This window comes from Danio rerio, chromosome 8 (assembly GCF_052040795.2).
Source record: "Danio rerio strain M-AB ecotype USA chromosome 8, GRCz13ab, whole genome shotgun sequence".
NCBI lineage: Eukaryota > Metazoa > Chordata > Actinopteri > Cypriniformes > Danionidae > Danio > Danio rerio.
Window position 1 is genome coordinate 27,183,105 of NC_141028.1, and position 27,961 is coordinate 27,211,065.

A 27,961-nucleotide genomic window follows, 5' to 3' on the forward strand; every position below is an offset into this window, starting at 1 on the left:
GGAAAAAAATTGTGACGGCAGCCAGAGAAGAGAATAACGTCAAATTTACTCTCAGCCCCATAAACACTGCATTAGAAACACCTCGCATAGTACATTGATAAATACATATAAATGTTCATATGCTTAAAAAAAACTAGCACTTCAGGTGTCGCCACAGCGCCAACCGCCAACTCATCCAGCATATGTTTTACACAGAGGATGCCCTTCCAACTGCAACCCATCTTTGGGAAACATCCATACACTCACACACATACTGCACGGACAATTTTAGCTTACCCAATTTACCTGTACCGCATGTCTTTGGACTGTGGGAGAAACCTGAGCACCCAGAGGAAACCCACAAAAACACGAGGAAAACATGCAAACTCCACACAGAAATGCCAACTGACCCAGCCAAGCCTCGAACCAGCGACCTTCTTGCTGTGAGGCGACAGCACTACCTACTTTGACACCATGTCGCCCTTATGGTATTTTTATACATACATTTTTTTTAAATATATATATATATATATATATATATATATATATATATATTTTTTTTTTTTTTTAACTATGGAAATAATAAAATTATTTAATATATTAATGTAATTTCAATTTTCCAGCTCAACATGGAAAGAAAATTTTAATTAATCCTTTAAAGTAGGTGTTTTTTTTAAACGCTACTGTTATTTAAGATGCTTTTTACATGCATTTCACAGTCAAAAGGATCACTGAAAATAAATCAGGACAACCCCCACCGCAAAGTTTTCATTTGATTATCTGTCCCACAAAAGCATCTAATCAAATAACCCTCGTCTGTCGTGAAAAAGCCAGAGTAACAATGTTTACACTTTTCAATGAAATTACTTACATTTTTTTCAACACATTTAACTGTGATACAAGAAAGTATTTTAAGACAATATGCACACTTCGCCTTTAAGGTAATAACGTCTGGATAGTTTAGACTACAGAACTTCAGAAAACTAGAATTCCATCGAAGTGGTTTTGTACTGTTTCTGGCCTATTGTAACAGGTTCAGTTCTGGAAAACTGTCATTAAATCTCTTCCTCTCAGACTTTGTTTGGCGAGTTTGTATTTCTGAAGTATTCTTTAGAAAATAGCCTGTGATAATGAATGACATTTAGTGTTGTTCTTCCTAAAACAACACCTTTCCTTCGGGTGCTCTGGTTTCCTCCACAGTCCAATGCGCTATAGATTAATTGAATAAACTAAATTGGCCATAGTGTATGAGTGTGTGTGAGTGTATGGGTGTTGCCCAGTATTAGGTTGCTGCTGGAAAAGCATTCGCTGTGTAAAACATATGCTGGAATAGTTTGCGGTTCATTCCGCTGTGGTGACCTCTGAAAAACAAGGGACTAAGCCGAAGGCAAATTAATGAAGATTACAGTTAAAGAATTCTTTAGTGTTCCTAATGTTGATAGAACCTCTTGTACTCTAAATGCTCTATTGAAAAAAGTATAAGAAGAAGCAGCAAGGGCTAAAATGTTATCACTATTATCACCAAAATCGAGCTCCTCATAGTCATGTGGATAATCATGCAACTTTAGCTCTAACTGCTTTTTGTTTGGTTAAACCACAGTTGCGATACCTTCCAGGTACAGAACAGCCCCTTCCCTTCTTTAACACAATCAGTTAAGCATGAGATCGATGTGGTCACAAGCCTAGGGCAAAAAACAGTCTCTGTGCTGGCAGACATGTCCTAAAACAACAGTTTATAGCTGAATTAAAGATACTTTTAAACTCTTGTGACAATACTGACCACATTGTGTCACAAGGGAAAGTTTCTGCCCTCAGAGAAAAACTACATGGATTGATGCCGAGGAGAAACAAAGCTGGTCCAGTGTTTTTAAAAGAATAGTAAAGTATTGTTGAAGTGAAGTTTGAGAAATGATGCATGTGAGGTAGTGTGCAAGGTGAGGTTGCGATTATAAACACAGACCACATACTTGGCAACCGTTTAGTGGATATTGAAACGCACACTTAATGTATAGTGCTCAGCATTATTGAGTACACCCAATTTTTAATATGAAATTTTTTTTATCCATTTCTCAGTGAATATAGGCGATGTGTTTTGGTGCATTTAAACAAAATAGATTTTTTAAACAGACATATTTGTTAAAATAATGTTTTAGTTATCAAACATATTTAGAAATTGAAAAAATAATACAATTAAATTCAAGCTAAATATTGCAAAAAAAAAAATTGCAAAATACAACATTTTTCAAATTTTTTTGCTTCTCTTGATTTTTCCTCTTTTTAAATTTTTTTCATTTAATATTTTTCTATAACATATAAATTTGGCTGTACTAGTTTTTGAACCGTTATCATAAGTTATTTTGTTAAATAAGCTCCAGATTTGGCTTCAGTACTGTCTAATCTAATTTATATGCACAAAGATAATATTAGATTCCTATTAAAAAATTATATGAATTTAAAAGAGAGATTTGTGAGGGGTGTAAATATATATGCTGAGCACTGTATATGTGTTTTCATGACATGAAGTACATTTAGGGCTGGGTGTCGATACAAATTTAATTGACTTTCACTGAGATTCATAAGATGTCTTCATCATAAATGAATTTCAATTGATTCTGATTCATGTAGACAATATTACTGCTTTGTTTACATATGATTGCATATTAACACAATGATAGCTTATTGATTCAGTAACTGCACTGATGGATTCAGTGAGCTCTTTTGGTGTTTTCACATGTAGTTCATTAAAAGAACCAGAAAGGGGTTGTCTGTTGTTGCACTATAAAACAGTAATTCTGTTTTGTAATTATTTGTGAACAATTCATAATTGAAACGATTGTTAATTGGCCTTGGCTGATTGTGCTGTATATGTTTGTTTTACAGACTCAAGCTAAGTCATTTGTTTGTGAATTGGGTTGTGTTATTATTTCAGATTATTTTCAGTTCTCTTAGGGTTTCCTCATGTACAGAAAAATTTCTGAATATCACACAAAAGACAAGAGAAAATGTAAACATTTATTTTATTGAAAATAATCATTATTTTAAAATGTTTTTGTTAATTGAAGAACAGTTCAGAACAGAAGAATTGAAGACACTTAGTCTGAAAAAAGAAATGTTTGCAGAGCCCAGTTCTTGGTTGACAGGTTTTTGTAAATTGTAATTTAGTGCCTTTCGTTTCTTTTCTTGTTACAGTACATTTGTTTAAAAACTTTAGAGAATATTTTATTCCAGCACTGGGATTTTGTTTTAATGATAATGGAATTTGAAATGCCTTGGAAAAGTCCTAGAAAATGATGTCTGTAATCAAATGAGAACCCTGACACATTCACAGTGTGTCCTCTAGGATTTTTTCCAGCTGTGGCGGCAGGCCCTTTACACAAATCTTCCAACTACCTACAGTATGGCATTATTTCAATGACAAATGTCGTGACACAGTTATACAAGTCAAGATTGCATCCATGTAATACGAGCATGCGATTCACTTTGCTTAAATAAGTGCTGCTGAAGTGCGATTTAGGAGTATTTATTAATGTCTTCAATAGAACTACAGAATGGCATTGATGCATCCTGAAATAAAGTGAAACGACTATAAACTCCAGCAAGATAAAGCCATTGTATGCAGAGCCACAGACCTTTATCGATAACGTATAATTATGGAAACCTTGACCGTCATAACTGAAAGCTACGCCATGTTTGCTGGCCTTGCGCATCACGCAGCCCTGTCAGTCAGTCAGTATGACACCTTAAAACAGGGGTCACCAAACTTGTTCCTGAAGGGCCGGTGTCCTGCAGATTTTAGCTCCAACCCTAATCAAACACACCTGAACAAGCTAATCAAGATCTTGCTAGGTATACTTGAAACATCCAGGCAGGTGTGTTGAGGCAAGTTGGAGCTAAACCCTGCAGGGACACCTGCCCTCTAGGACTGAGATTGGTGACCCCTGCCTTAAAGGGTTAAATAAATAACGCACAGCACTACTACGATTTCAGAAAAGTTTGCTCTGTTATAATTTACTTACCTTTTAATATTTTTTGGTGCGATTATAACCCGCTATTAAAAAAAACAACAACAAGGTTTTGAATGAGGAGCTGTAATGTAGCTGTGGCAGGAATTAATTTTTTTGTGGCGCTCTAACATGGAAGAATGAATGTAGCGGAAACCATGCATCCTTTTTATCCTTTATTCAGTTCTGAACTCTTATCAAAAATATATATATATTTAGTTGTAACAATCTTAAATTATGGATGTTTGTTCACATAAACATAGATAAAAGTCTTTGTATTTTACCCAGCCATGTAACATTACATTGTTTTCTCTTCTCACAGACTCATCATGTCTGCTTTGGACTTTGAGTGCGATGTCGTGAAGGTGACTACAGAGGGGAATATTTGAAGATGAAACTGGACTCTCCAACTTTAATCTCCCCCGACTTCAGAGTTCAACCTCTACCAGCATGCCGTAACGCCAACAGATTCAACAGTATTGCTGGATCCCACTCTTCACCAGGGAAGGATGGGTGATGGTCCCATGAGAATCACCTCCGCCCACAATCCTCATTCCATCCTCTCATGGAGCATACAACCGCCTACAACCCACCGTGGAACGTCACCCACACCACCACCTGGCGTCCCAGCACCACCCAGCCTAACGCCTCAGGACTGAGCGAGCCCCGAGATGGACACCTCCTCCAGACGCTGGCCCTGTGCACCATGCTCCTGATGGACATACTGGCCATTGTGGGCAACTTGGCCATCATGACTGTTATTGCCAGGACGCCGCGGCTCCGTAAATTCGTGTTTGTCTTCCATCTCTGCCTGGTGGATCTCATCGCGGCTTTGGTGTTAATGCCTTTGGGGATGCTGTCAGGTCAGGGTTTTTTTAACAAGGCTCTGTGTCAGGGTTACCTGTGTCTGAGCGTAGGACTGATCAGTGCTGCTATCCTCACCATCTCCGCCATCAACGTCGAGAGATACTACTATGTTGTTCATCCCATGCGCTACGAGGTCAAAATGACGGTGGGGCTGGTGGTTTCGGTTTTGATTGGAATATGGATCAAAGCCATCCTCATGTCCGCGTTTCCTTTACTCGGCTGGACACTTGAAGGAGACGAGAAAGCATTCACGCTTGAACCAAAGTGCTGCTCACTCCACTGGGTGGATGGAGGTCCCCAACGGCTGGTATTCATGGTTCTTTTTACCCTTATGTACTTCCTTTGTCCGGTCCTTATCATTTTAGTGGTGTACTGCAACATGTTTAAGGTGGCCCGAGTGGCTGCCATGCAGCAGGGCCCGGTTCCCACATGGATGGAGACTCCTAGGCCTCGCTCTGAATCTCTGAGCAGCCGGTCGAGCATGGCAGGCAGCCTCAGTGGAGCTCGCACCACCCCACAGAGGACTTTCAGCGGCGGCAAAGCCGCAGTGGTGCTGGTCGCCGTTGGAGGTCAATTCCTAGGTTGCTGGCTGCCTTATTTCTCCTTCCACCTGTACTGCGCCGTCATGAGATCCTCTCTGGAATCTCTCGCACACATGGCGCAGCTGGAGGACGTGTTCACCTGGATTGGCTACTTCTGCTTCACCTCCAACCCCTTTTTCTACGGCTGTCTGAATCGGCAGATCAGGGAGGAGCTGGCCAGAAACTTGGCCTTCGTGTTCAAGTGGGGTCGTCCCGGTGAGGAGGATCAGCTGCCCAGTCGAGAGGCTTCTATCGAGGAGAACTTTCTCCAATTTCTTCAGGGCACCGGCTGCAATATGCGGCCGAGGAATTCCCAAAGCATCTCCATCCCGCAGCAGGAGGAGGAAAATCCTCTCTCCACCGAACTCCACAGGCCATCTGTCGACTTTCACATTCCGGGTCAAATCATGGAGGAGACCTCGGAGTTCATAGAGCACCAACAGATGAATGATCTTAACGTATCAGACAATTGTATCAAGACTAAAGTCGAACTGCAAGGTTGATATTTTCAAATGTGAAATCTATATTTAATGTATCATATATTGTTGCTATGTTTTAACATTGTAACTTTTTATACTCTGCTCAAAAATTTGTACATACTGTAGCTTGTTTTAAGGTTTTGGTTGGTAGTTTTCTGTCACATTCTTTTTCTTTTTCAGGAGAAATGTTGGGTTGATAAGATGGCCTCATTCCAGCATATTACCACTAGATAGAAACTTATTTACATAGATTCAGCGACATTTGTGGAAGCAACAAACATGGAAGCAACATTGTGGTGTGAAATCTGTATTCAAAAAAGCGTTTTAAACCAAATGTGATCAATGTAAACAAATTTTAAGGCTCCTAATGTTAATTCAGAAAATAAATGAGAATACAATTGGTTAATACTCAGTGTTATTGTAACAACCAAATCTGGAGCATGCACTAATATTGAAAAAAAAAAAGATTGTTTGTGTGGTGGGTAGATTCTTACTCTTTGCGTAAAACTATGGCTTTCCACAATGTCATATTTTGAAAGAAATTATGTTTTTTCCTTACAAATGAATAAAAAAACCATTGAAAACACACACAGTCTGTGGTGGTGTACAAAAGCTTTATCCATGTGATAATTTGGGAAATGTAAGCTTTAAAAATTGCTGGTTAAGTGTTACAGGCAATTTAATTTATTCTTAAATTGTAATGTGTTGCTTTGACCCGAAATTTCAATATAGCATTTATTTGAAATAGAAACCTTTTGTAACATAAATGTCTTAGCTGTTTTGATCAATTTAGTGATGCACTAGCAATTTATTTTTTAAAATATCTCACTAACCCCAAGTTTTTGAACAAAACAGTATATTCAGACAAAATAATATGACAGAGAGCATTTATAAGAAACCCGTTCTAACCCGTAAGCGTATTCTGGTCATTTGCAACAAGAACAAGATAAACTCCCAAATTAGAAATGATCTGAGAGTTCATCAAGATGTACATTCACACGGCGAGCTTCTCTAATCAGCCATGGAGATACAATCTCATCCCAAAAAAGAAAGTGAAGTGTGTTTACAGAAAGTAAAAACTGCCTCGGTTTATTCAGTCACATTTTCCACACCTTGTGACATGAAGATGGCGGTTTCCACCTCCAGGCCTCTGCTTTGCTCGAGCACCTGATCCACAAAATGGCGGAGGACAATCAGATAGTCTCTGACAAAAGGTTAACAATCGGGTCAGCTGAAAAACATGTGCCACTACCGATGTCCTCTGAGACTTTATTTCTCCATCCACTCGGATAAGATGGCAATACTGCTGTTGTTAATGGTTTTTCTTAGTAGTGATGAGGATAGATCTACACCTGCGGTATCTCACTTATTTACCGGCTTCTGAGTCGTCAGCTCAGCTTTGATAGTAATTGCTAGAAGGTAATGAAACCTTTATCTCTCCACACTGCAAGAGTTGTGAGAATCAAAAACAGAATGCTATTGTTGTGATATCCATAATTAATCTTACGATACTATACCAGCTGAAGTATCATGATAACAAGTAGTATTATATACTGTAAGTCATAACTTAAATTACAAAGAAAATGGTCAGAAATAATATGTTGTATATTATAATAGGCCTACTGGAATGTAATTCATAATCCCCTTAGGACTAAAAAGTATTATTTGCACCCCACTTCACCTAAAATGTATTCATACTTTTTGTTTATTTTGTAGATAGCTGACCAACAAAAATACTTTAAAATAAAGATACCGAATTAAATTGGTTACAAAAGAGCATTTTTCCAACTAAATAAGGCTTTATGAAATGCTCAAAAATTGTTTCAATGCTTCCTGGTGCTATTTTGGGTTTTTCATCTATTTTTTTCCTCCGGTCTTATCAGGTAACAATCCAAAGTAACTCAAATTTTCACTTTGTGAGTCGCTCTTTTAAAGAGATTGTTGCGGTCTCTAATAAATCATATTGACAGGAACAGAAATGAACCAATTTACATGTGCGTCGAACTCAATCGCTAGAAAACATGCAATGGGCTACAATAAAAGGTGCAAATTCTACGCAGTTTTGCAACCATAAAAGGCTCCACAGACTATTCAAATAAAATGGTTTATTGTTGCACAAACGTGTGAGCATTTTAGTGACTTTTTTCACATGCAACATTATCTATTGTAGATAAACCATTAATGATAATACTACCGTTTACAAACTACAGTGGCATCGCCAGTATTTCGGAGCCATAGTATTGCGATACTGCGATAGTACCTGCAACGCATATGCTAAATACTTTAACCTTTCAGTGTTTTCAGTGTTGTGGGATAAATTCTCATTTAGAACAACATTTGGATGGTTTGTGAAATGTGTATAATTTTTTATTGGTTATGATGTCTGTGGTTCAGTTTTAGGGCTGCACACTATTTTGTTTTTTATTGCAATGTTTACATCCGCATGTTGCATGTTTTTAAGGCCTGAGAGAGATTGAAGTATTCAGGCACATACATACATTTATTGCATTATTTATACAATAAATACTTTGCAGTGTAATTTTTACATTCATATTTCCAAAACCACATTTGTAGTTATGTTATTACATTTTAGGCATGATTCACTTCCTTACAGGATCATCCCAATCAATCTAAAATAATACATTCGAACACACTTTAGGGACCAATGGTCACTAATTAATAATTTCTTATTAGCAAACATGTTGTTGAGATATTGGCTGCATATTAGTATTTAAAAACTAAATATTCTGCATGATCTTATTCTACATCCCTAACCCAATACCTAGGAGTTTAGGAGTTGGGATTTGAGTATATTGATCCAAAAGTCATAATTTATGGTTTGCTATCAGCAATAAGTGAATGTTAAAATGAAGCGTGACTATAAATTATTTCCAGATGCTATTCAATCTTTTGGTGAAATTGTGGATACAGTAAATTGCAGTATATTTAGCAGAAAAATAAAATATCACAATGTCAGAGTTTTGCAATATCATGCAGCCCCAGTCAGTTTAACCTACAATTTCATGGTTGCTTTATGTTTGACTTGGTCAGCGTTATAGTCATACTGCTTGATCTTCCAACAAAAAAAAAAAACAAACTTATTAAAGTGTAAAAAAGTACAAATTCAAATAAAATAAAAAATAGTCACATTAGTGTATAAACTGCTCTTCAATGCATTTTTGAAGGTGACTTTTAAACGTCTGATAAGAGGTAAATGTTTTCTATTTTTTTTTACATACTATTTTACTACATTAAAGTGTAATTGTAATTTAAAGGTGATTTTGTAATCATTATCTAAATAAAATCTTTTTAATCTTCAGCAAAATAAGTAAATAATAAATACACACAAATCAGAAAGTTAGGACAGTATGGAAAACGCAAATAAAATAAGAAAGTAGTTATTTCATAATTTGATTTGACTTGTATTTTATTGCAGACAATACAATAAACATTTAATGTGTTAAATATTTTTTACTTTTATTTTTTTTAATAAACACATATTTCAATTTTGGTTCTTGCAACACATTTAAAAAAAATTGGAACAGTAAATCATTTACCACTTTATAATGTTGCCATTCCTTTTCACAACACTTAAAAGACATTTAAGGTGTAATTTTGGCCCATTCTTCCTGCAAACAAGTCTTAAGTTAGGCAACAGTACGTGTCATAAATGCTCTATTGGAGACAGGTCAAGACTTAAGGCAGGCCAGTCAAGTACCTGTATCCCGAGGATACAGCCCAGACTAGTTGACGGTGCTTCTGGACACTGTTAACATAGGGCTTCCTTTTTGCACAGTACAGTTTTAACGGGCATTTGTGGAAGTAAATAACTATTGTGGTACTTGCAAAGGTTTGCCAAAGTAGTCCTGATTCCATGTGTCTTTAATTCGTCATCAGATGACTCTTGTCCTAAACATGCCTGACAAGATTTTTTTATTTATTTTTTTGGTAAACAAACTTACATTGGAAGATATTTTAGTGCAAAATAAAAAGATTTAGTACAATAAAGATATTGTATATGTAAAAATGTTTGATAGTCATTAAAACTTGAACAGGACACATGATATTTTTAAGCTACGAGTTTGAAAGCCTTTTTTGTAACATGAAGTTTGTCTAAGATTTGATTTCTGCCGCAGAATGCAATTCTTAACAATCTCCTGCATTATCAACAGAAGCTGTGCTGTTTCTCAGTTGTTCTTGTGATGTCTCACTGTCAATGGGCTTTTGTTTGTGTGTAAACCAGCATTTGCTCCTGTGTCAGAGCAGTGTTTGAGCTGCTGCTCCTCTGTTTTGCCATAAGCAGAATGAGCTGATTATGGCCTCAGCATTAAATCGTAATTTTAATGTCCATATATCCAACTTTGCCGATGGCTATTTTAAGCTATTCTGAAGCAAAAGACAGTAAAGACGTGTGATTTCTAATTATTTCTTGTAATGACATCAGCGCCTGTTGTTGTTTTGATTAAATAGTCAAAAAAATAAATTAAAATAAACTAAAAAGAGAGAAAAACAAGCACGATTTCAATTATATATACATTCAATCGTTTTCCTTCCTTTCCCTCCTTTTAGTCTTTGATTTATCAGAGGTCTCCACCGTGGAATGAACCGCCAACTATTCTGGCATATGTTTTACGCAGCGGATGCCCTTCCAGCCACAACCCAATACTGTGAAACACCCTACACTTTCACATTTACACATGCGCTCATTCACTATGGCCAATTTTGTTTATTCAGTTCACTTAAAGTGCATCTCTTTGAACTGTAGGGGGAAACTGGAGCACCCAGAGAAAATCCATGCAAACATGGGGAGAACATGCAAACTCCACAAAGAAATGCCAACTGGCTCAATCGGGACTCCAACCATTGACCTTCTTGCTGTGAGGTGACAGTTCTAACCACTGAGCCACTGTGCCACTAATTTTGTATATAGTAGATAATATTATTTACATTTTAGTTATACAAAGAGTTGTGTCTTCCAGATTAATGTTGTTCTTTTAAACTTTCTGTTCATCAAAGAATGTTTGAGGGTTTCCATACAGATATTAAAAACTCCAACTCAATTTAATACTAATAATAAGAAATTTTTAATGTGCAGCATATCAGCATGATTTCTGAAAGAATATGCAACACTGAAGATTGAGTGAAGAAGCTGAAAATACAGTTATTTCATTATTAAAATTTTTATTTTTATGTTTATTAAAATACAAAACAGCTAATTTCAATTGTAATATAAATTCTATATTTTTATTAAATAGTTTAGGTTTGTCTGAAAAATGTCATTTTTTATTTAAATGACTTGAATTGATCATATTTTAATAATTAGGTAATTAGGTAATGGGACTTCATGTGGTGCAGTGGGTAGCACGATCGCCTCACAGCAAGAAGGTTTCTGGTTTGAGTCCCGGCTGGGTCAGTTGGCATTTCTGTGTGGAGTTCGCATGTTCTCCATGTGTTCATGTGGGTTTCCTCCGGGTGCTCAAGTTTCTCCCACAGTCCAAACACATGCAGTACAGGTGAACTAAATTGGTTGTAGTGTATGTGTGTACAAGAGTGTGTATGGGTGTTTCCCGGTGTTGCGTTGCGGCTGGAAGGGCATCCGATGCGTAAAAACATATGCTGGATAAGTTGGCGGTTCATTTCGCTGTGAAGATTCCAGATTATTAAAGAGACTAACCCAAAAAAGAAATTGAATAAATAATTAGGTGATGTAGCTTTATGTAATGTTTCATGTTGTATAAATGATATTTAAGCAGTACATTTATGAACTGTTGGGTACAGATTTGTTTGGTCTCTTTTTAAGAAAATAATGTTTCTGAAGCACACTTTACTCTTTAATAAAATCTGAAGCTTGAAACATAAGAAAAATTCAAGCAATATATCAATACAAATTTTTTATTTTATTTGAGATAGTTCTTTTTAAGTGTACATTTTCAGCGGATGTTTTTTTTTTTTTTTGATTAGGCACTGTATCAAAGTCTAAAGTCAAGGGACTAAAAAAGCCAACTGAAAACTAACAATTAAAAAGATCTATTTCAAATTTAAAAAGAACATTTAGTCTTGATTTATTGCTTTAGTCTTTGCAGAGTCTCACAATTCCTGTTACATGATAATGTTATAAATAGTTTTCTATTCATTTTCAATTTGATTCAATTAGATTGTTTTTACTGCACAGTGACTATTTCTTCATAATCATCTATCTATATCTATCTATCTATCTATCTATCTATCTATCTATCTATCTATCTATCTATCTATCTATCTATCTATCTATCTATCTATCTATATATATATATATATATATATATATATATATATATGAAAATATAGTACTTATTTTAATGAAAAAATAATATAACTTCTTTTAAATAATGTGTAAAAAATTGGTTTATATATTGCAAAAGATTAAATGGTTGAGAAAAAATAGTAAATACATTTATAGTTTTTTAAATAATATAAAAATTTGTTCATTATAATATATATATATATATATATATATGAATATATTTTTTTCATTAAAAAATGTCAAGTCATCACCAGAGTTGCAAATAAAAAAAATTTAAAATACTGAACAAAAATGCTTTTTTTAAAACTGGAAAATGTTATTTTTTATTTAAATACATCTTCATTTAAATTGCTTAACTTACTTTAGTAATTGTGTCATTTTTGACCGTCTATATACTTTTGCCTTGCACAAAAGAGAAAGATACAATCAAGATCACATGTTAATGCTTTTTCCCTATTAATAACTGCCTTTGGAGGAGACTGGAAATAACTCTCGACAGTATAAATGACTCAAGATAATAAACCGTCATTATTTTTAAAAAGCCAAAGGCCAGAATCATGATATACAGTGCTGCAAGACGACAACATTCACTTTTAACATTACATTGTTCGATCAATTGACGTTCCATCATTTCCATTCTCTACCCTACACATATACGTGTATATATATATATATATATATATATATATATATATATATATATATATATATATATATATATATATATATATATATATATATATATATATATATTTACATGTATTTACTCACATTTACACACAAACAGCAGCAGACACACGCACTCACTCACGGGCACAAACACATATGGTTGTGCTTTGATGTTTGTTAAGTAAGAGGGAGGCCCCTAGTGGTGCAGTTCAAACCGCTGACCTTTTAGCTCAGCTGAGAGATGAAGGTGTTTGAGAGCTTTGTGAAGTCATTTGCAGCACTGGGGGAGGTTTCTCCTTGCGGCTGATTAGAGATCAGTTTGTGCTTTCTGTCATAAAGTGCACCACCCAGACACTCTGCTATGGCTGCATTGGATTTTAGGCTTGAAAAGACGACGACTTTATTCCAGTCGCATTGTACTGAGTTGAAAATTCAGTGCTGTGATTTACTAAAGGGTCTTTAACTGGTGTGATATCAAACTGTATACCTGAAAAAGGATGGTTTTGTGAAAAATGTACATTTGCTGTTGATTTAAATATCTTTTACCATCCCCAATGTAGGTTACTGTATACAGCATTAAACATGATTTTTAGCTTAAACTAATATGAAACGAATATGAGTCAAAAAATTTGAGAGTCTTTTACAAATTTATACAAATATATTCCTACACTTACTAATAGGCTATACATATTAATATACATACAGTAAACGAACATTTAATGTGGAAAGTTATGGGAAAGTGTTCTCCGCTATGACTACTTTTGATGCTCACAATAATTGAGGCCACTTTATGAATATAATGAGCAGATCCCTGGACGTGCTATTATTAGGTCTATGTTTTGAGTAAACTTTTCATTTGTGTTTTAATTCATAAATAAACTATGTATATCATATCTACTCCAATATACACTCACCAGCCACTTTATAAGGTACGCCTTACTAGTACCGGGTTGGACCCCATTTTGCCTTCAGAACTGAATTAATCGACCTGGAAATACTGGAAATATTTAACAGAGATTTGGGTCCATATTGATATGATAGCATCATGAGTTGCTGCAGATTTGTCGGAAGCAAATCCATGATGTGAATCTCCCGTTCCACCACATCCTAAAGGTGCTCTTTTGGATTGAAAACTGGTGACTGTGGAGGCCATTTGAGTGTAGTGAACTTATTGTCATTTTCAAGAAACCAGTCTGAGATGATTTGCTTTTGAGATCAGAAGATGGGTACACTGTGGTCATAAACGGATGAATGTCGCAGCAGAAATCGAGACTCATCAGACCAGGCAACGGTTTTCCAATCTTCTATTGTCCAATTTTGGTGAGCCTGTGCGAATTGTTGTCTCAGTTTCCTTCTCTTAGCTGCCATGAGTGGCACCCAGTGTGGTCTTCTGCTGCTGTAGCCTATCCGCCTCAAGGTTGGACGTGCTGTGTGTTCAGAGATGCTCTTCTGCATACCTCGGTTGTAACAAGTGGTTATTTGAGTTACTGCTGCTTTTCTATCAGCTGGAACCAGTCTGGCCATTCTCCTCTGACCTCTGCCATCAACAAGGCATTTGCGCCCACAGAACTGCAGTTCTATGGATACTTTCTCTTTTTCTGACCATTCTCTGTAAACCCTAGAGATGGTTGTGCATGAAAATCCCAGTAGAAAATCCCAGCAGTTTCTGAAATACTTAGACCAGCCCGTCTGGCACCAACAGCCATGCCACGTTCAAAGTCACTTAAATCACCTTCCTTCCCCATTCTGATGCTTGGTTAGAACTGCAGCAGATCATCTTGACCATGTATACTTGCCTAAATGCATTGAGTTGCTTGCCATGTGATTGGCTAATTAGAAATTTGCATTAACGAGCAGTTGGACAGGTGTACCTAATAAAGTGGCCGGTGAGTGTAAAAGGTCTGAAAACATATTGTTATTATTTAACACTTTTAAAAATATATATAAACACTTATTTCTTGCAAATACATGCATACACATACTTATTATTATTATTTTTTAAATTCCTAACTGAAAATTTGAAGACATTATCATTAGTTTGACAAATTTGAAACAATTTTTTTTTTACAAAACACAAACCACTGATAATAACTTTGAAATTTGAATCTATGTAGGAAGAGTTCAAGTGCAAAATCCTGTAAATTCCTGAAATAATCTTTTAAAATTAGCATTTTTCTCTGGCTCCTGTGTGTAGGTTCAGTTATTTCACTTTTATGGCTTTTAAAAGGTTATAAAACTTTACTGAATACAAACATAAGAGATTGAGGAAAAGAATTTCAGATAGCACTTGGCACTCTGAACTCTTAGTATAGAAATAATGGTAAATCACAAAAAAGTACTGGATACTCATTTCAACCATAAATTACAAGCTCAACCCAGAAAAACGATCATTTTAATTCTTATATAAATCATATTAATTAGCAAGGATCACATTTTCAGCAAAAAAATCTTCTTTAATGTTCGACTGAAGAAAAAACGAATCACTTTCATATACTTGGATGTCCTGAGCTGGAGTATATTGACAGCAAAATTTTTTTAAAGTGAACTATCCTTCTAATTAGTTAATAATATGAGTCATGTTGAAAGCTGTATACATTATTAATACCTGGTAAATTAGGGATAAATCCCGCAGGTGGCATCACATATTAAATGAACAGATGAATAAATCATCAGTAGTCTGATTTCATGTGATTTTAGAAAGCGGTATAATGGTTTAATATATAACAGAGTTCCCAGTTCTTAAACAAGTGTTTCTGTAGGTAAACATTTTGGAAGTATCAGTACACTGGCTTTGCCGGCAGGTACACGGACATTCCTGCTCTTAAGTCCGAGATCCACAGTGAGACTAAACAAATCCCGACTCAGCTCAACTGTGATTCAGTGGCGGAACACAGGCTTTATTCTGCACCACTGTGGGACTTGGTGTTTCCATGACAACTTATCCTCAGTGACATTTCTCTGGCTAAGGGAGTACGTTTATGAGCAAAAGACCCTTTTCGTCATAACCTGCTGCATCACTTTACACAGCAATTTTTTATTTTTATTTTGTTTGTCTGTAAACATGCACTGAGCTGTATTTAAAAGTAGGGGAAATTTAAAAAGAAAACTCATACTAAAACTGGTCTGGTGAGTTCAGTCTAGTTTTAAAAGCAATAACAAAACAAATTGTACTACACAATTTCCAATAAATTGAATTATTTTGCCTAAATAAAGCACAATTATGTGGAATATTCGCTGAATAAATCTTTTTTCCCTGCAAAGCTGCATTTTAAATCGATTGGAGTCTAAAGCTAGAAAATATTTTAAATTCCGGCAGCTGCTGAATACACATTCTTGATAACTTCTTGACTCAACTTATAACGCACAGCACATTTGAAAGAGAGTAAACAAACAAGGATAACTAAATGCCAGTTTTGCTTAATTCTATCCTAAACAGTCTGCACATTTTATAGAATTTTAACCCTATTTTAAGGTGCATTTTTGTCATATAAAGTTGACAAATGTGCTGTAAAATGTTCTAAAACAGTTAAAAATATAAAAAAAATATTTTAAAAATGTAAATATAATAAATGATATAAAATACTAACTTATAAAATATATAAATATAAAAAATCTAAAAAAATTGTCTGCAAAATTGTTGCAAGCAATATTTTTGTTGAGTTTAAACAAACAAATGAAAGTTATTAATGTTCAACTTAATTTGTTTGTTTAAATTCAGCCCAAGTAAACTGTTTACAACCACTTAACTTTAATAACTATATTATATTATAGCATTATAGCATTATCATAATAACTTTATAAAAATTTTGTAAATCCAAGGAATCATCTTTGAATTTTTTTCAGTGTACACCATAAAATCAACAAATGACTTCCCAATACATATGAAATAGTGAAAAGAAATGTTTTTTACTAACCAAAGTTACAGCCAGGGGCGTAATAGTCATTTTAAAAGTGGGGAGACAGCTGTATGTGACCCGAATGTTACGCATAACCATTTTGCTTTTGAAGATATCAATGTATAGTTCCTTTAAATATTGGCAATCAGTTCCAAAACATTGCCTTAAAACAGTCAGTTTCCTTTTTTATACAAATTCTACCTGTTAGGACACAACAGTAATAAATTAAAAGAATAAAATTTGATGAAGTATACTTGGGCAACAAAATACAGCAGAACCCGACAGGGGCAAATCTTGAAAAATATTTATGAGGTGGCATGAAAATGATAAATGTTGGAGAACACGGGTGGAAATATTAGAGTTTGGTAAAAAAAAAAAGGTGTGGGGGAGTTGGGAAACAGAATCACCTCTTTCTAAAAGTTAGGGGGACATGTCCCCCCATCCCCCTGGTTGCTACACCCCTACAGCTGTGGCAAAAGCAAGATCAGCTTCATTTTAATTTTGACTCAATTTTGAATCAACAGACTATGGTTGGCAAACATAAGAGCTCTTATTGGATGATTGGGTAACAGATCAGAGATGTAGGAAGGAGCAAGGGCATGTAAACATTCGAAAACAAGGAGATTCCTGTGCAAAAGAATGCCATGTCGGAATTACCAATTTAGAAATTGTAACTTAATGAAGTGTAAGAAAAAGTTCACATCTGCATATATCCCAAATGTGCCTTAATGTTTTGAATGCCCCCCTAGTGGCTGTACATTTACATGTAGTTATTTAGCACACGCTTTTGTGCAAAGTGACTTACAATTGAGGAAACTTTCAGCAATTCAATAAGAGGCAGTACACACAAGAAGTGTTAATTATATAGTAACTGTTAGTGCTCAATTAAATGTCAGAGTAAGGGGTTACTGTTTTTTTCTACAGGTGTTAAGCCCACTCACCTGTGTGAATGTAAAAAAAAAAAATGATAATCATGTGTCTGTTTTCCTGATATAGCCATTTTATTTCATTTTGATGCTAAAAAACTGTTGAATTAGCAGGATGTTGTGTGGAACTTGATGTTTATAATCACTGCAGTGCAGAATTGGGCTCTATATCCAAACAATGACAGTGGCCTGGTTATATATATATATATATATATATATATATATATATATATATATATATATATATATATATATATATATATATATATATATATATATATATATATATATATATATATATACTTTTTTTGTTTAGACGCTGCATTTTTGTTGTTGTTGTATTATTTCAACGGGCTGGGGTATTTTAGATGCCATTTGTTCACAAACAAAATCATCCACTATTATTGCAGCTCCGATTCTCGTTCAGATTTAAAACTGACTCGTTTAGTAACGTGGGCGCGTTCCCTCAGTAGGTCCAACCAATAATATTGCTCCCCAACAAGCCGTAGTCAACCCCTGTTGGTTTGCGCTTCAGTCTTTGAAGGCAGAAAAGCGGTCACGCGCTTCAAAGGGGAGAGACTTCATCGAACCAAACATGTGAGTGCGCGCATGGAAGTGAACGAGAACGACTCGTTCATCTAAAAGATTTGTTCAAAAACACCGAATCGTTAACAGCGCAAGTCCACTTCGAGACCTTTATCTACATGTTTTACGTAAAGTCTTGGATATCGTTTTTGAGAGAAAAACTTAAACTGGCATTCATTCCGCAAACCCTCAACGGTGGAAACTTTTCAGTCAAGGAAACGTTATTATCGGGGTTCTAGCATTGGACCCATTGCGCTCTTTCCGTAGTTACGTTGATGTTGTCGGAACCGCCGTTTTAATGTTTTAAAGTGTCCGTTATTAGACACTGGCAGCATCACCGCGTGCGAACCTGCCAACGCCTTTTCTCTCTGTGTTATTCTTTAAGCGAGAAAAATACAACGTTCAGTTTCAAAGGTTTTCATCACTCGATTCATAAACATTTGGAAAAATGGGTTGCACGTTAAGCACTGAAGATAAAGCCGCGATGGAGAAGAGTAAGATGATTGACCGGACCCTGCGAGAGGACGGAGAGAAAGCATCCAGAGAGGTCAAACTCCTGCTGCTCGGTATGAGGCATAGACTTTCTTCATTTAATTCTCCATAATGCATGCAATGTTGTGAACGGAGATCTTTATTTCAGTCATAATGCTCCTTGGATGCGTATTCAACTCACTTGTCTTCATTAATGCAGAAAGTGAAGTGAAATTTTAAGGCAGCAATTAAACTTCCTGCCGTAATGGGTTGAGATGTCTTACTGAGGGAAAACAAAGCTCTCCAACTTGTTGAATATTACCTCAGACCTGTCAGACTAATGGCAGCGGATTGGGAATGTGTTGTGTTTGCACTAGTCTTGGCTCAGTGTGCTGTCAAAACATGTTTCCCCGCGCTAATCCTCCCCCAGTGTCCCATAACATCCAGCGAGCATCACATTTTATTACCATATTTAACCTACAGCATTTGCTTTGCTCTGTGTGACATGAAGAGCAAACCCACACGCTCGCACTCACACACAGCCGGGATTCACAGCAGCGTGAATGAGGAAAATAGAGGAGAGTAATGGGGTGATTGTGGCAGGATTCCAGCTATCAAAGCGTGATGGAATGCAGAAGATAATGGCTGTTTCGGGTCATTACTGCTGTTTTGTCTGTCTGTTTTTGAATCCTTTATTGATACTGATTTTAGAGGCATAAACAGGTAATGACTGCTTGGCTGACTTGCTGTGTAGACAGTGCAAACAACAGACAAAACAATAGAAATCTAGGGTATTTTTGTTCCATTTAAAGGCACAATATGTAAGATTATGTTCATTCAAATATCCAAAAATAATGTTAAAAATCCAAAGTCATTTTAATCAGTAAAACAGTGTGTGTACTGTCACCACGCTTATGATGTCATACCCTCGATTTCCGGTTTGGATTAGTAAGGCTGGGCAATATGACAATAAATTAAAATCTCTCTTTTTTTCTTCTAAATTTTAACCAATTCACAATTATTTTTTGGTCTGTGTGTAATTAGTCATTTGAAAAAGTATGATAACATGACTGAATAACATTCTCTTTATTACTAACTTGACAAGCATCTGGTTGATGAACGTTGTATTCTCAGGACATGCCAAATGTAAACAGGGCTCCAAATGAGCTTTTTTAATAACCCACCAAAAATGAATGAGTACCACTACTACAAATCATGTATTAATGGATTAAGTGTGTTTGAAAACAACACTAATGAGGACTAACAAAAATCCAGAAACAACATTTTAACTAATTCTGCAATTACTTGTTGTTATTGATGCAATAATTGCAAATTAAATCTCCAATAAATAATAGTACTAATAATAATAAATAAAGTTCCTCTCCATCTTGCTGCTCTGAGTGTGCTGGCACATATTAATAAAAAACATTCTGCTACAAAGAGTTGAACTGTTCCATTAGGAAAAATAAATGATGATTTTAATTGAAACTAAAATTAAGTAGTGCTAGACATGGACCGGTATAAGATTATGACTATGATATCTTTGGATAAAATTAACACAGTTTCATGGTGTTGTAATTACTGCTCTAAAATATATTATTTTTAAATGTCTGGGTAAAAAAACTAAAACTGTTTCCCCCTTGAACATGATATATTTTAATTTGGGAAACATTTAAAATATTTTGGAGCAGTAAACATGTCAGGCTAAATAGTTAAAATAAGTAATTGACTTCTGCTGTCTTCATTAGTTTTAAAAACACAGATTTCTTTACAATTTAAAATAGTATCTTTGGAGATTTTGTTTTGATGGAGATACTGTACTGTTGTCCTAAAATAACCAAAAAGTATATTCTTATATACTTTAGGATTGGTATGACAGAAAATGTTGGTGGTTTTAGCGCCTTGACTTTTCGAAACCACTGTATTATACCTTCAAAATAGTTTTCCAACCATGCCAAGTAATGCTGTCAAAAATTAATTGATTAATCGCATCCAAGATAAAATTCTGTTTACATGATATATATGTGAGTACTGTATTATTTTTGTGGATATGTATAAATACACACACAAACTGTACATCAAATAATATGCAAAAATATAGAAAATAAATATATTTATATATAATTTATATGATATATTAATATTTATAAATATATATGTTTACAAATATTTTATACAATATAGTCATACATATATGAATATACACAGAGTACACACAAATATATACTTTTATTTCAGATTTGATTAATCGTGATTAATCATTTGACAGCACTAAAATTAAGCATTGCAGTATAAAACGCACTTTTAGCACTATTGTTTTTATATTCTTGTCAATTTAATAAACAAAGTTTTTGCTACACAACAAACCAAATATAATGTAATGATTCTAAAAAATTATAAGCTGCAAAGTCATCAGTAATTAAATGGACAATTAATATTCATATAGGCCACCACGGACTTGCACAATATAGTTTTCATGAGCTGCAATCTGACTTTTAACTTTGTAAATGTGAGTTTATTTGGCAATGGTTTATGCAATATTGAATTTTACATTTAGCTGTAATTTCCGAATAACGTATGGTAAGTTTTAATGTATCGAGTTTTTTTTAAAGGATCCAATATGTGTCTTCTGAGCACTATTTCTGATTTCTGGATGCTCTCTTGGCAAACAGATCATCGTTACTATCGGCGACGGCGCCATTATTGGTAACCTATGTGGCTTTAACCTTTATTTCTTTTCATTTTCCCTTCTTTAGCCCTTTGCATTTTCCACAATCATAGCACCCTGTCATCTGACAGCAAAAAGCAGTGACTGAGTGACTGACAGCTAATTTGAACTAATCTAAAAGAAAATGGTACTGCTATTGTTATTATGTTACTTCACTCGCATGTAAGAGGCTAATGAGGCGCGTCATCACCATATGGTCGGACAGTAGCTTCTTAATTATTCTGCCATCGATTCAATGACAAATACATTTTCAATAAAAAAAGATGATTTAAGAAATATAGAAATTATAAATTTCTTTTTTTATTAGAATTAATAAAACATTTTTTGAAAAAAATGCTCAGGACTTTTTTAGTAGGATACAGAAAAACACCAAATACCATGTAATATGTTGTACAAATTATTATTATTGTATTTAATGTGATAAAACTGTAATTTTTTCAAATGATCATAACCTAAAGAACCGGAAGGGGTCGACTGTGGCATAATAAATGTTCCGCTGCTTTTGCGCCACATCCATCAGCCTTACTCTTCTTCATACTACCATGCTAATAAGTATTGAATACTTTAGCTCATCGGTGAACATGATTTCTGCAAGAGTTTGTAGAATGTAAAGACGACAACTCCCAATATTCCACATCATCAATTAGGGTTGGACACCAGATGCTGAGCCGGCATCGCGATCCTCCGCCCCGCTCCCATTGCTAATCCGCTCGCGAAAAATACACACTCAGGCCCTGTTTACACTAATAGGTCATAGTTTTTAAATGGCATTTTAGAATGAAAACATTCCCATCCACTCAGATATTTCATCTAGCATTTCTGAGCAGCCCTCCTTACACACTACCGCTGAAAACGCACATCACGTGACCACACACATACATACAGATACACACACACAGGCACAAATTGGTCAACATCGCCCAACTCTATCATCAATGTACAGTATGTTTTTTTTTCTGTTTTGAATAAGCTTCTTCTGTTGGTGACGATGACATGCAGTGTCTTTAATAAAATAAAATCTACACTGTTACTGCGTCGAGAGCCCATTTGAATCCAAATAAATGTATTTAATGAAGCATTTATAATTTTATGTTACACAAAGACAATATAGTATCTAATAAGGAACATCATATTAACAAAACGTGTGAAGAATGTAAAGAAATAACAAATTTATGAATATGAATATCAATTTTACTATATTATTATTGCATTTTCCTTTTCAGATTATACAAAAATTGTTAAATGAACATGACTCTGAATGCTTATATATTTTATTATATTTTTGACACTGATATAAGTAAATCAAAATAATTGTACTAAAAAGTGTTTTTGTCATATGGTATTATATATTAAAATTGTTATACTGCTATATCACATTTGTAAAGTTTCATACCAATAAATAAAACAATGCATTCATTTGATATTCTTTTAGAATTGGTTTTTTATCAAAATAGAAGGTAGAATAGAAGCTAAAAGGTAAATGTTTGTATTATTTGGGTCATTTAGGTCTTACTATAAAAGAACTGATATAAATATTCTCATAAATTTACAAGTGCCTTTTGACAGGTGTTTTTCAGTGTGAACTGCTGTGGTTTGATATCAGTCAATATGGAAAAACATCTGTGGTTTCTGTGTGTGGGATTGTATTCGTTTGCACTGTGTCTGTGATGTTCTCACATGGAGATTCTCTGTCAATACAAATGAAAACCATTCCAGTAGATTGCACAAAACTTTATCTATTGCTGATGTCAAGTTTTCATTTGAATGCCTCAAACAGATTCTGATATCTAAGACAGCTTTTCTGATATTGGGTCAACATTTAGTTTAAAATAAATCCTCTTTTTTTGTGTCCCTCTCAAGTTATGAAACTCTCTTGGCATTTAAATTGTGCATTGGGGCATGTTAGGGGCTTTGGCTTTTTACTCTGCCTGCAGAAACCCACATTATGCTGGAAGTGGGGCGAGCATTTCAATGAGCCCGAATATTACATGCTCCGTTAAACACAGATTGTAGTTCATAAATAAAAAGCACTCAGAATGAAGTGTCCAAAGACGGCGAGTTTTTAGATTACAGCTGGATTTGGATCAACTTCTCTGTGGCCTATAGTGATCATCCTGAATAACCAGGCCAATTTTATATGTTCCTACTGTTTTAATTTTGTTCTGGTGAGTTTAGCCAGCATGGCTATGTCTCTATTGGCGAAGGGATTGCAACTGTCTAGCAAGGTTGACTATGGCTGAGTTGTAATTAGCATTTCACAATGAGTTCTGGGCTTAATCATATTGTGGGAACTCACTTGTGGCTTTTTTCTTTGTGTTCTCTGCGGCTCTCCTGACATCAGCAGATTCAGAGGCATTAAGCGATGAGGACTATACTATTACTTCTGGCTGAACTGCAGTCCAAGTGGTCTGTTTAAAGGGACACTCCACCTAAAATCTTTCATCATTTGATCATCGTCTTGACTTAATTTCTTTTGAAAACAGTGGAAGAATAGAAGTTCTAAGAAAACAAAGGTATTGTAAGAAAATTATAAATGTGTTTTTTCCTAATTTCTTTTTTTCCTATATTTAGTTTTTAAAATTGAATTTAGGTAATTGTTTCAATTTATTAACAGTTTATTTAGAGTTTAACAAAATGTTGTATGTTGTAATTTTTGGAAACAACAACAACAACATTACAAGACAGAACAAGAATTAGTGATGACAAGTGACAGAATTAAAACAATACTGCTTTTTTTCTTTCATGTAAAATAACTATCCTATGGTGTAACTGCCTTAAAAATAGTTCATTACAACTTTTTTTTGAGCTAAAAAAATAATACCGTAAGATCACTAAAAGTACCCCAGGCCTACAGTGTAATAAAGTAACGCCCCATTCACACGGGGCTCGACAGAGGGCATGTCTGTAGTTGGGCTGACGCGATCATCGTATCAGCATCAGCCAATGAAATTAGTCAGCAATCGGCTACTGTCTGAGCTTGTGTATTTGCATACAGCGATCTGATTGGCTGACGCTTCTGTCGGCGCTTGAAAAGTTGAGAAAGTCCCAACTTTTGCAGTGATCAACACCACTGAAGCAGCGCAGATGGATCCACGATGCAGTTCGGCATCGCCTGACGTCACCCATTCAAAGTGAATGGGAAGTATTGAAGATAGCGCCCTGTGTGAATGGGGCGTTAGAGTGTACTCACACTATGTACAGTTGCCTTGAACCGGGCCAAAGGACACTTGCAGGGTTCAACGCTAAGGATTTTTTCTTCTGGCCCAATCGGACCAGTGGTTCCGATTTTTACTTGCCCTGCCAATATTTTCACTGGTCACACCAAAAAAAAGTTAATTTCTTAGTCACAAATAAAAAAAAAATGCCAAAATGTTTGTAAATAGAATTTAAATATTTTAAAATTTTTTGATAAATGTGTAATGAGCAAAATTCAAAGTGTTTTGAAACAAAAGATGGCTAAAGACCTGCCAAACTAAGGTCAAACTGTACAAAAGATCACTTGATTTTTTTTTTTGTCGTGGTGTACCCATGTTTATGTCTGCTTCCAAGACGTTAGAAACAAATGTTTTCCTTTCGCATCATCATTTGATGTTACGGCCATGTTGCTGTCTCTTCGTTGTACTAATAACGTGCTCACAACATCCAATCAGATAAGAAGAACCGAGAAGGTAATAATAATAATGATAATTTTTATTTATATAGCGCCTTATCAGAGCTCAAGGACACTTTACAAGGAATGCGACAAAAAGATAAACAAACATACATGAAGTCAAATATAACACACTGGAATTACAAAAACAAGACCTAGGAGACAAATGAGCAGAGTGGAGGTGGATCAGATAAAGTAGTCAGTTTGGCAGATCAGAGGCGAAGCATTCAGAAAATAAGTGAGTCTTAAATAAGGATTTGAATTCAGAGATATTATTAGCAGAGCGGAGTGAGCGTGGTAGAGAGTTCCAGAGTTTAGGTGCAATAACACTAAATGATCTGCCCCCCATTGAAGAGAGGCGGTACCGAGGGACAGCGAGAAGGCCAGAGTCAGCGGAACATAATGAACGAGTTGGGGTGTAGGGGACAAGCATGCTGCAGAGATAGAAGGGAGCTAGGCTATTTAGGTATCTAAATGCAAGGAGGAGAATTTTGAATTTAATGCGATAAGCAACTGGGAGCCAATGGAGGTCGTACAAAATTGGGGTTATGTGAGCAGAACGTTTGGTATAAGTGGTATAAGGAAAATACGTACTGTTTCTCAATTCTAAAACTGTATTTGCACGCAATTGACAAATAATCACAGGCAAATTAAACTTTAGTAACAAGGCAGCAGTGGCCCGATCGGGCCAGTAACGATCCTGTCTACTGTCCCGAGCATCTCACACGCTGGCCCCGGGCCATCGGGCAGTCCTTATTGTTGAGCCCTGACTTGTCCCCCCTCCTGTCTCCCCCGACGGCCCGCACTTACATTACATTCGGGCTTGGGCACGCTTATGTCATAAATGATGTGCTGGTCAGTAAGAATCGCTCTCGCTCAGCACAGTGGAGATTTCTTTAGTTATAGTCGTTTAAGTCGTTTGATATGCAGTGACACAGTCAAATATTTTGCCAAACAGATCTGCCACTTTTGAAGCTAATAAACAATCATAAAGTCCTCGTGGTGCAGGAATTTGGAGGTTTGCTGAGGGTGCAGCTGTCGTGCATTGAGGGGTTTGCGTTCTTATTAAACTATGACAGTTTGCGTTCATTGAACAGTGAAAATGATTAACTAATCCATATGAAACAGTCCCTTAAAAGTCATGCCTCACTTTCAGTTTCGGACTCATGCACGTTTTGCACTCACACACAAGCATACCGTGCCAAAGCCCAAGTGAACCGCACTCAGGCACACTTCTTCCAACCAGGCCAGGGCCGGCCAAGTAAACCATGCTTAAGCCCGATTCAGAGCACTCACACTTCTCAAACAATACAGGAATGGGCCTGGGCACGGTTCGGATAGCATAGTGTGAGTAGGCCCTTAGTGTTCATGCTGCCTTCAAATTTTAAGTTTACTTCACTTAAATAGTAAAGTTGTCTTAACTCAAAAGACCTTAAAACGTTCTTTAAAAATTTAAAAATTGCTTTGATTCTAATCAAAATAAAACAAATGAGACTTTCGCCAGAAGAAAAAAATTATCAGACATACTGTGAAAGTTTTGCGAACATGCCACACACCATGGTCTCTTAAAGTCCAACTCCTTAACTTGTCCAATAAGAAATTAATGGAGAATACTAAAATGAAAATCATTAAATCTATTAATTAAAAAATACATAATTTGATAGAGTTTATTTGATCAAAAATGGGATATGACATCTGGGACATGAACATTTAAAAGTCGCTTAAGGCCTTTGTGCCCAAATGTGTCCACATTAAGGGCTGCAATAGGATATATGGTTGAGGGTTAGAGAAAAAAAAATAATTAAAAATTAGATAATTTTTTCCTTACAATTAAAGCCAACAGATGCTAAAACTGTCTTATCTGATGTTCACTTAACACATGAGTCAGAAAATGTAGTCAGGAGTTTCATGACCCTTAAAGTCAGTGCAATCATTCACCACACAAAAACGTCCATGGTTCCTATTGACCGCAGTCCTGTGTTTCCAGCCAATGAAGTGAGAGCCTCTTATAATCTGGATGTCATCGTAGTATCAGTCCTCATACCGGGACATTCAGCACAGCCACAGAACCTCCACATACAGTACACATCTGCGAATGCTTTCAATGGGTGTGTGAATGACTTACTCCTGCTGTAATTACACAGTTAGATACAGTGGCATGTGCAGTGTGGTTAAGATCACAGCTATTATCAACTCCAGCTGAGCAGAGACATGCTTTATGATTTATAACTTTTTCCTTTAGCTCTTTATTTGTCTTTTTCAACAGTGAACAGACCCCAGAAGCCAAACCCCCTGCTGAGCAATATCCTCCAGTAGGATAATCATAGTTTTATCAAACAGAGACTAATTTTAACATCAAGGAGCCTTTTCTTCTATCGAAAAGCAAAAGGTTTTGTGGAGAGTTCACCACAAAAATGAAAAGTCCATTGTTATTTTCTTACACCGATTCTTTCTGTGGAAAATAAAAAGAGTTGTTTAAATCTTTAGATAAGTCTAAGACGACTGTGAATGAAGATCTGACATATTTTTATAAACAAAAGTGATTTCAATTATTTTATATTGTTTTCAATATAGCTTTTAATAGAATCTCTTAATCATTGTATCTTTAAAAAGCAGAAATAAATAATGAAATATTTTCACAGACGGCTGTTGTTTCCTCCTGGGGGTCCTTAGTCCCCCGTTTCAAAAGCTCTGCTTTAGACATGTCATGCTGGGTTTGACAGTACTGATGTCAAGTGCAATGACAACTACACAGGAATTGCATACACAACGTACAGTTTGTACTGTACACTGTAAAAAAAAATGGTATTCAATTTATTTTCGGCTTAGTCCCTTTATTAATCTGGG

At 35.5% G+C, this 27,961-nt stretch overlaps 2 protein-coding genes across 5 annotated transcripts in view; both read left to right on the forward strand.

The window, feature by feature from the left end:
• gpr61 (G protein-coupled receptor 61) overlaps nt 1-6,495 on the forward strand; it is a 33,223-nt gene extending 26,728 nt beyond the window's left edge. For both annotated transcript variants that reach the window (XM_087264716.1, XM_087264715.1), the window contains exon 2: nt 4,303-6,495. In XM_087264716.1, coding sequence (XP_087120842.1) covers nt 4,546-5,931 — 1,386 coding nt within the window. In that variant the 5' untranslated portion in view covers nt 4,303-4,545 and the 3' untranslated portion in view covers nt 5,932-6,495. The remainder of the gene's footprint in view (nt 1-4,302) is intronic.
• gnai3 (guanine nucleotide binding protein (G protein), alpha inhibiting activity polypeptide 3) overlaps nt 1-27,961 on the forward strand; it is an 80,321-nt gene that overhangs the window by 26,728 nt on the left and 25,632 nt on the right. The window contains exons 1-2 of one of the 3 annotated variants that reach the window (XM_087262591.1): nt 18,249-18,832; nt 23,807-23,978. The exons of 1 other annotated variant lie outside the window; for it this stretch is intronic. Coding sequence is in view for 1 of the 2 variants with exons in the window: in NM_001111250.1 (NP_001104720.1) it covers nt 18,715-18,832 (118 nt within the window). In the remaining variant the exon portion in view is untranslated. Of the gene's footprint in view, nt 1-18,248; nt 18,833-23,806; nt 23,979-27,961 lie in introns of those variants that run through there. One more of the 3 variants, NM_001111250.1, reaches the window with a different exon arrangement.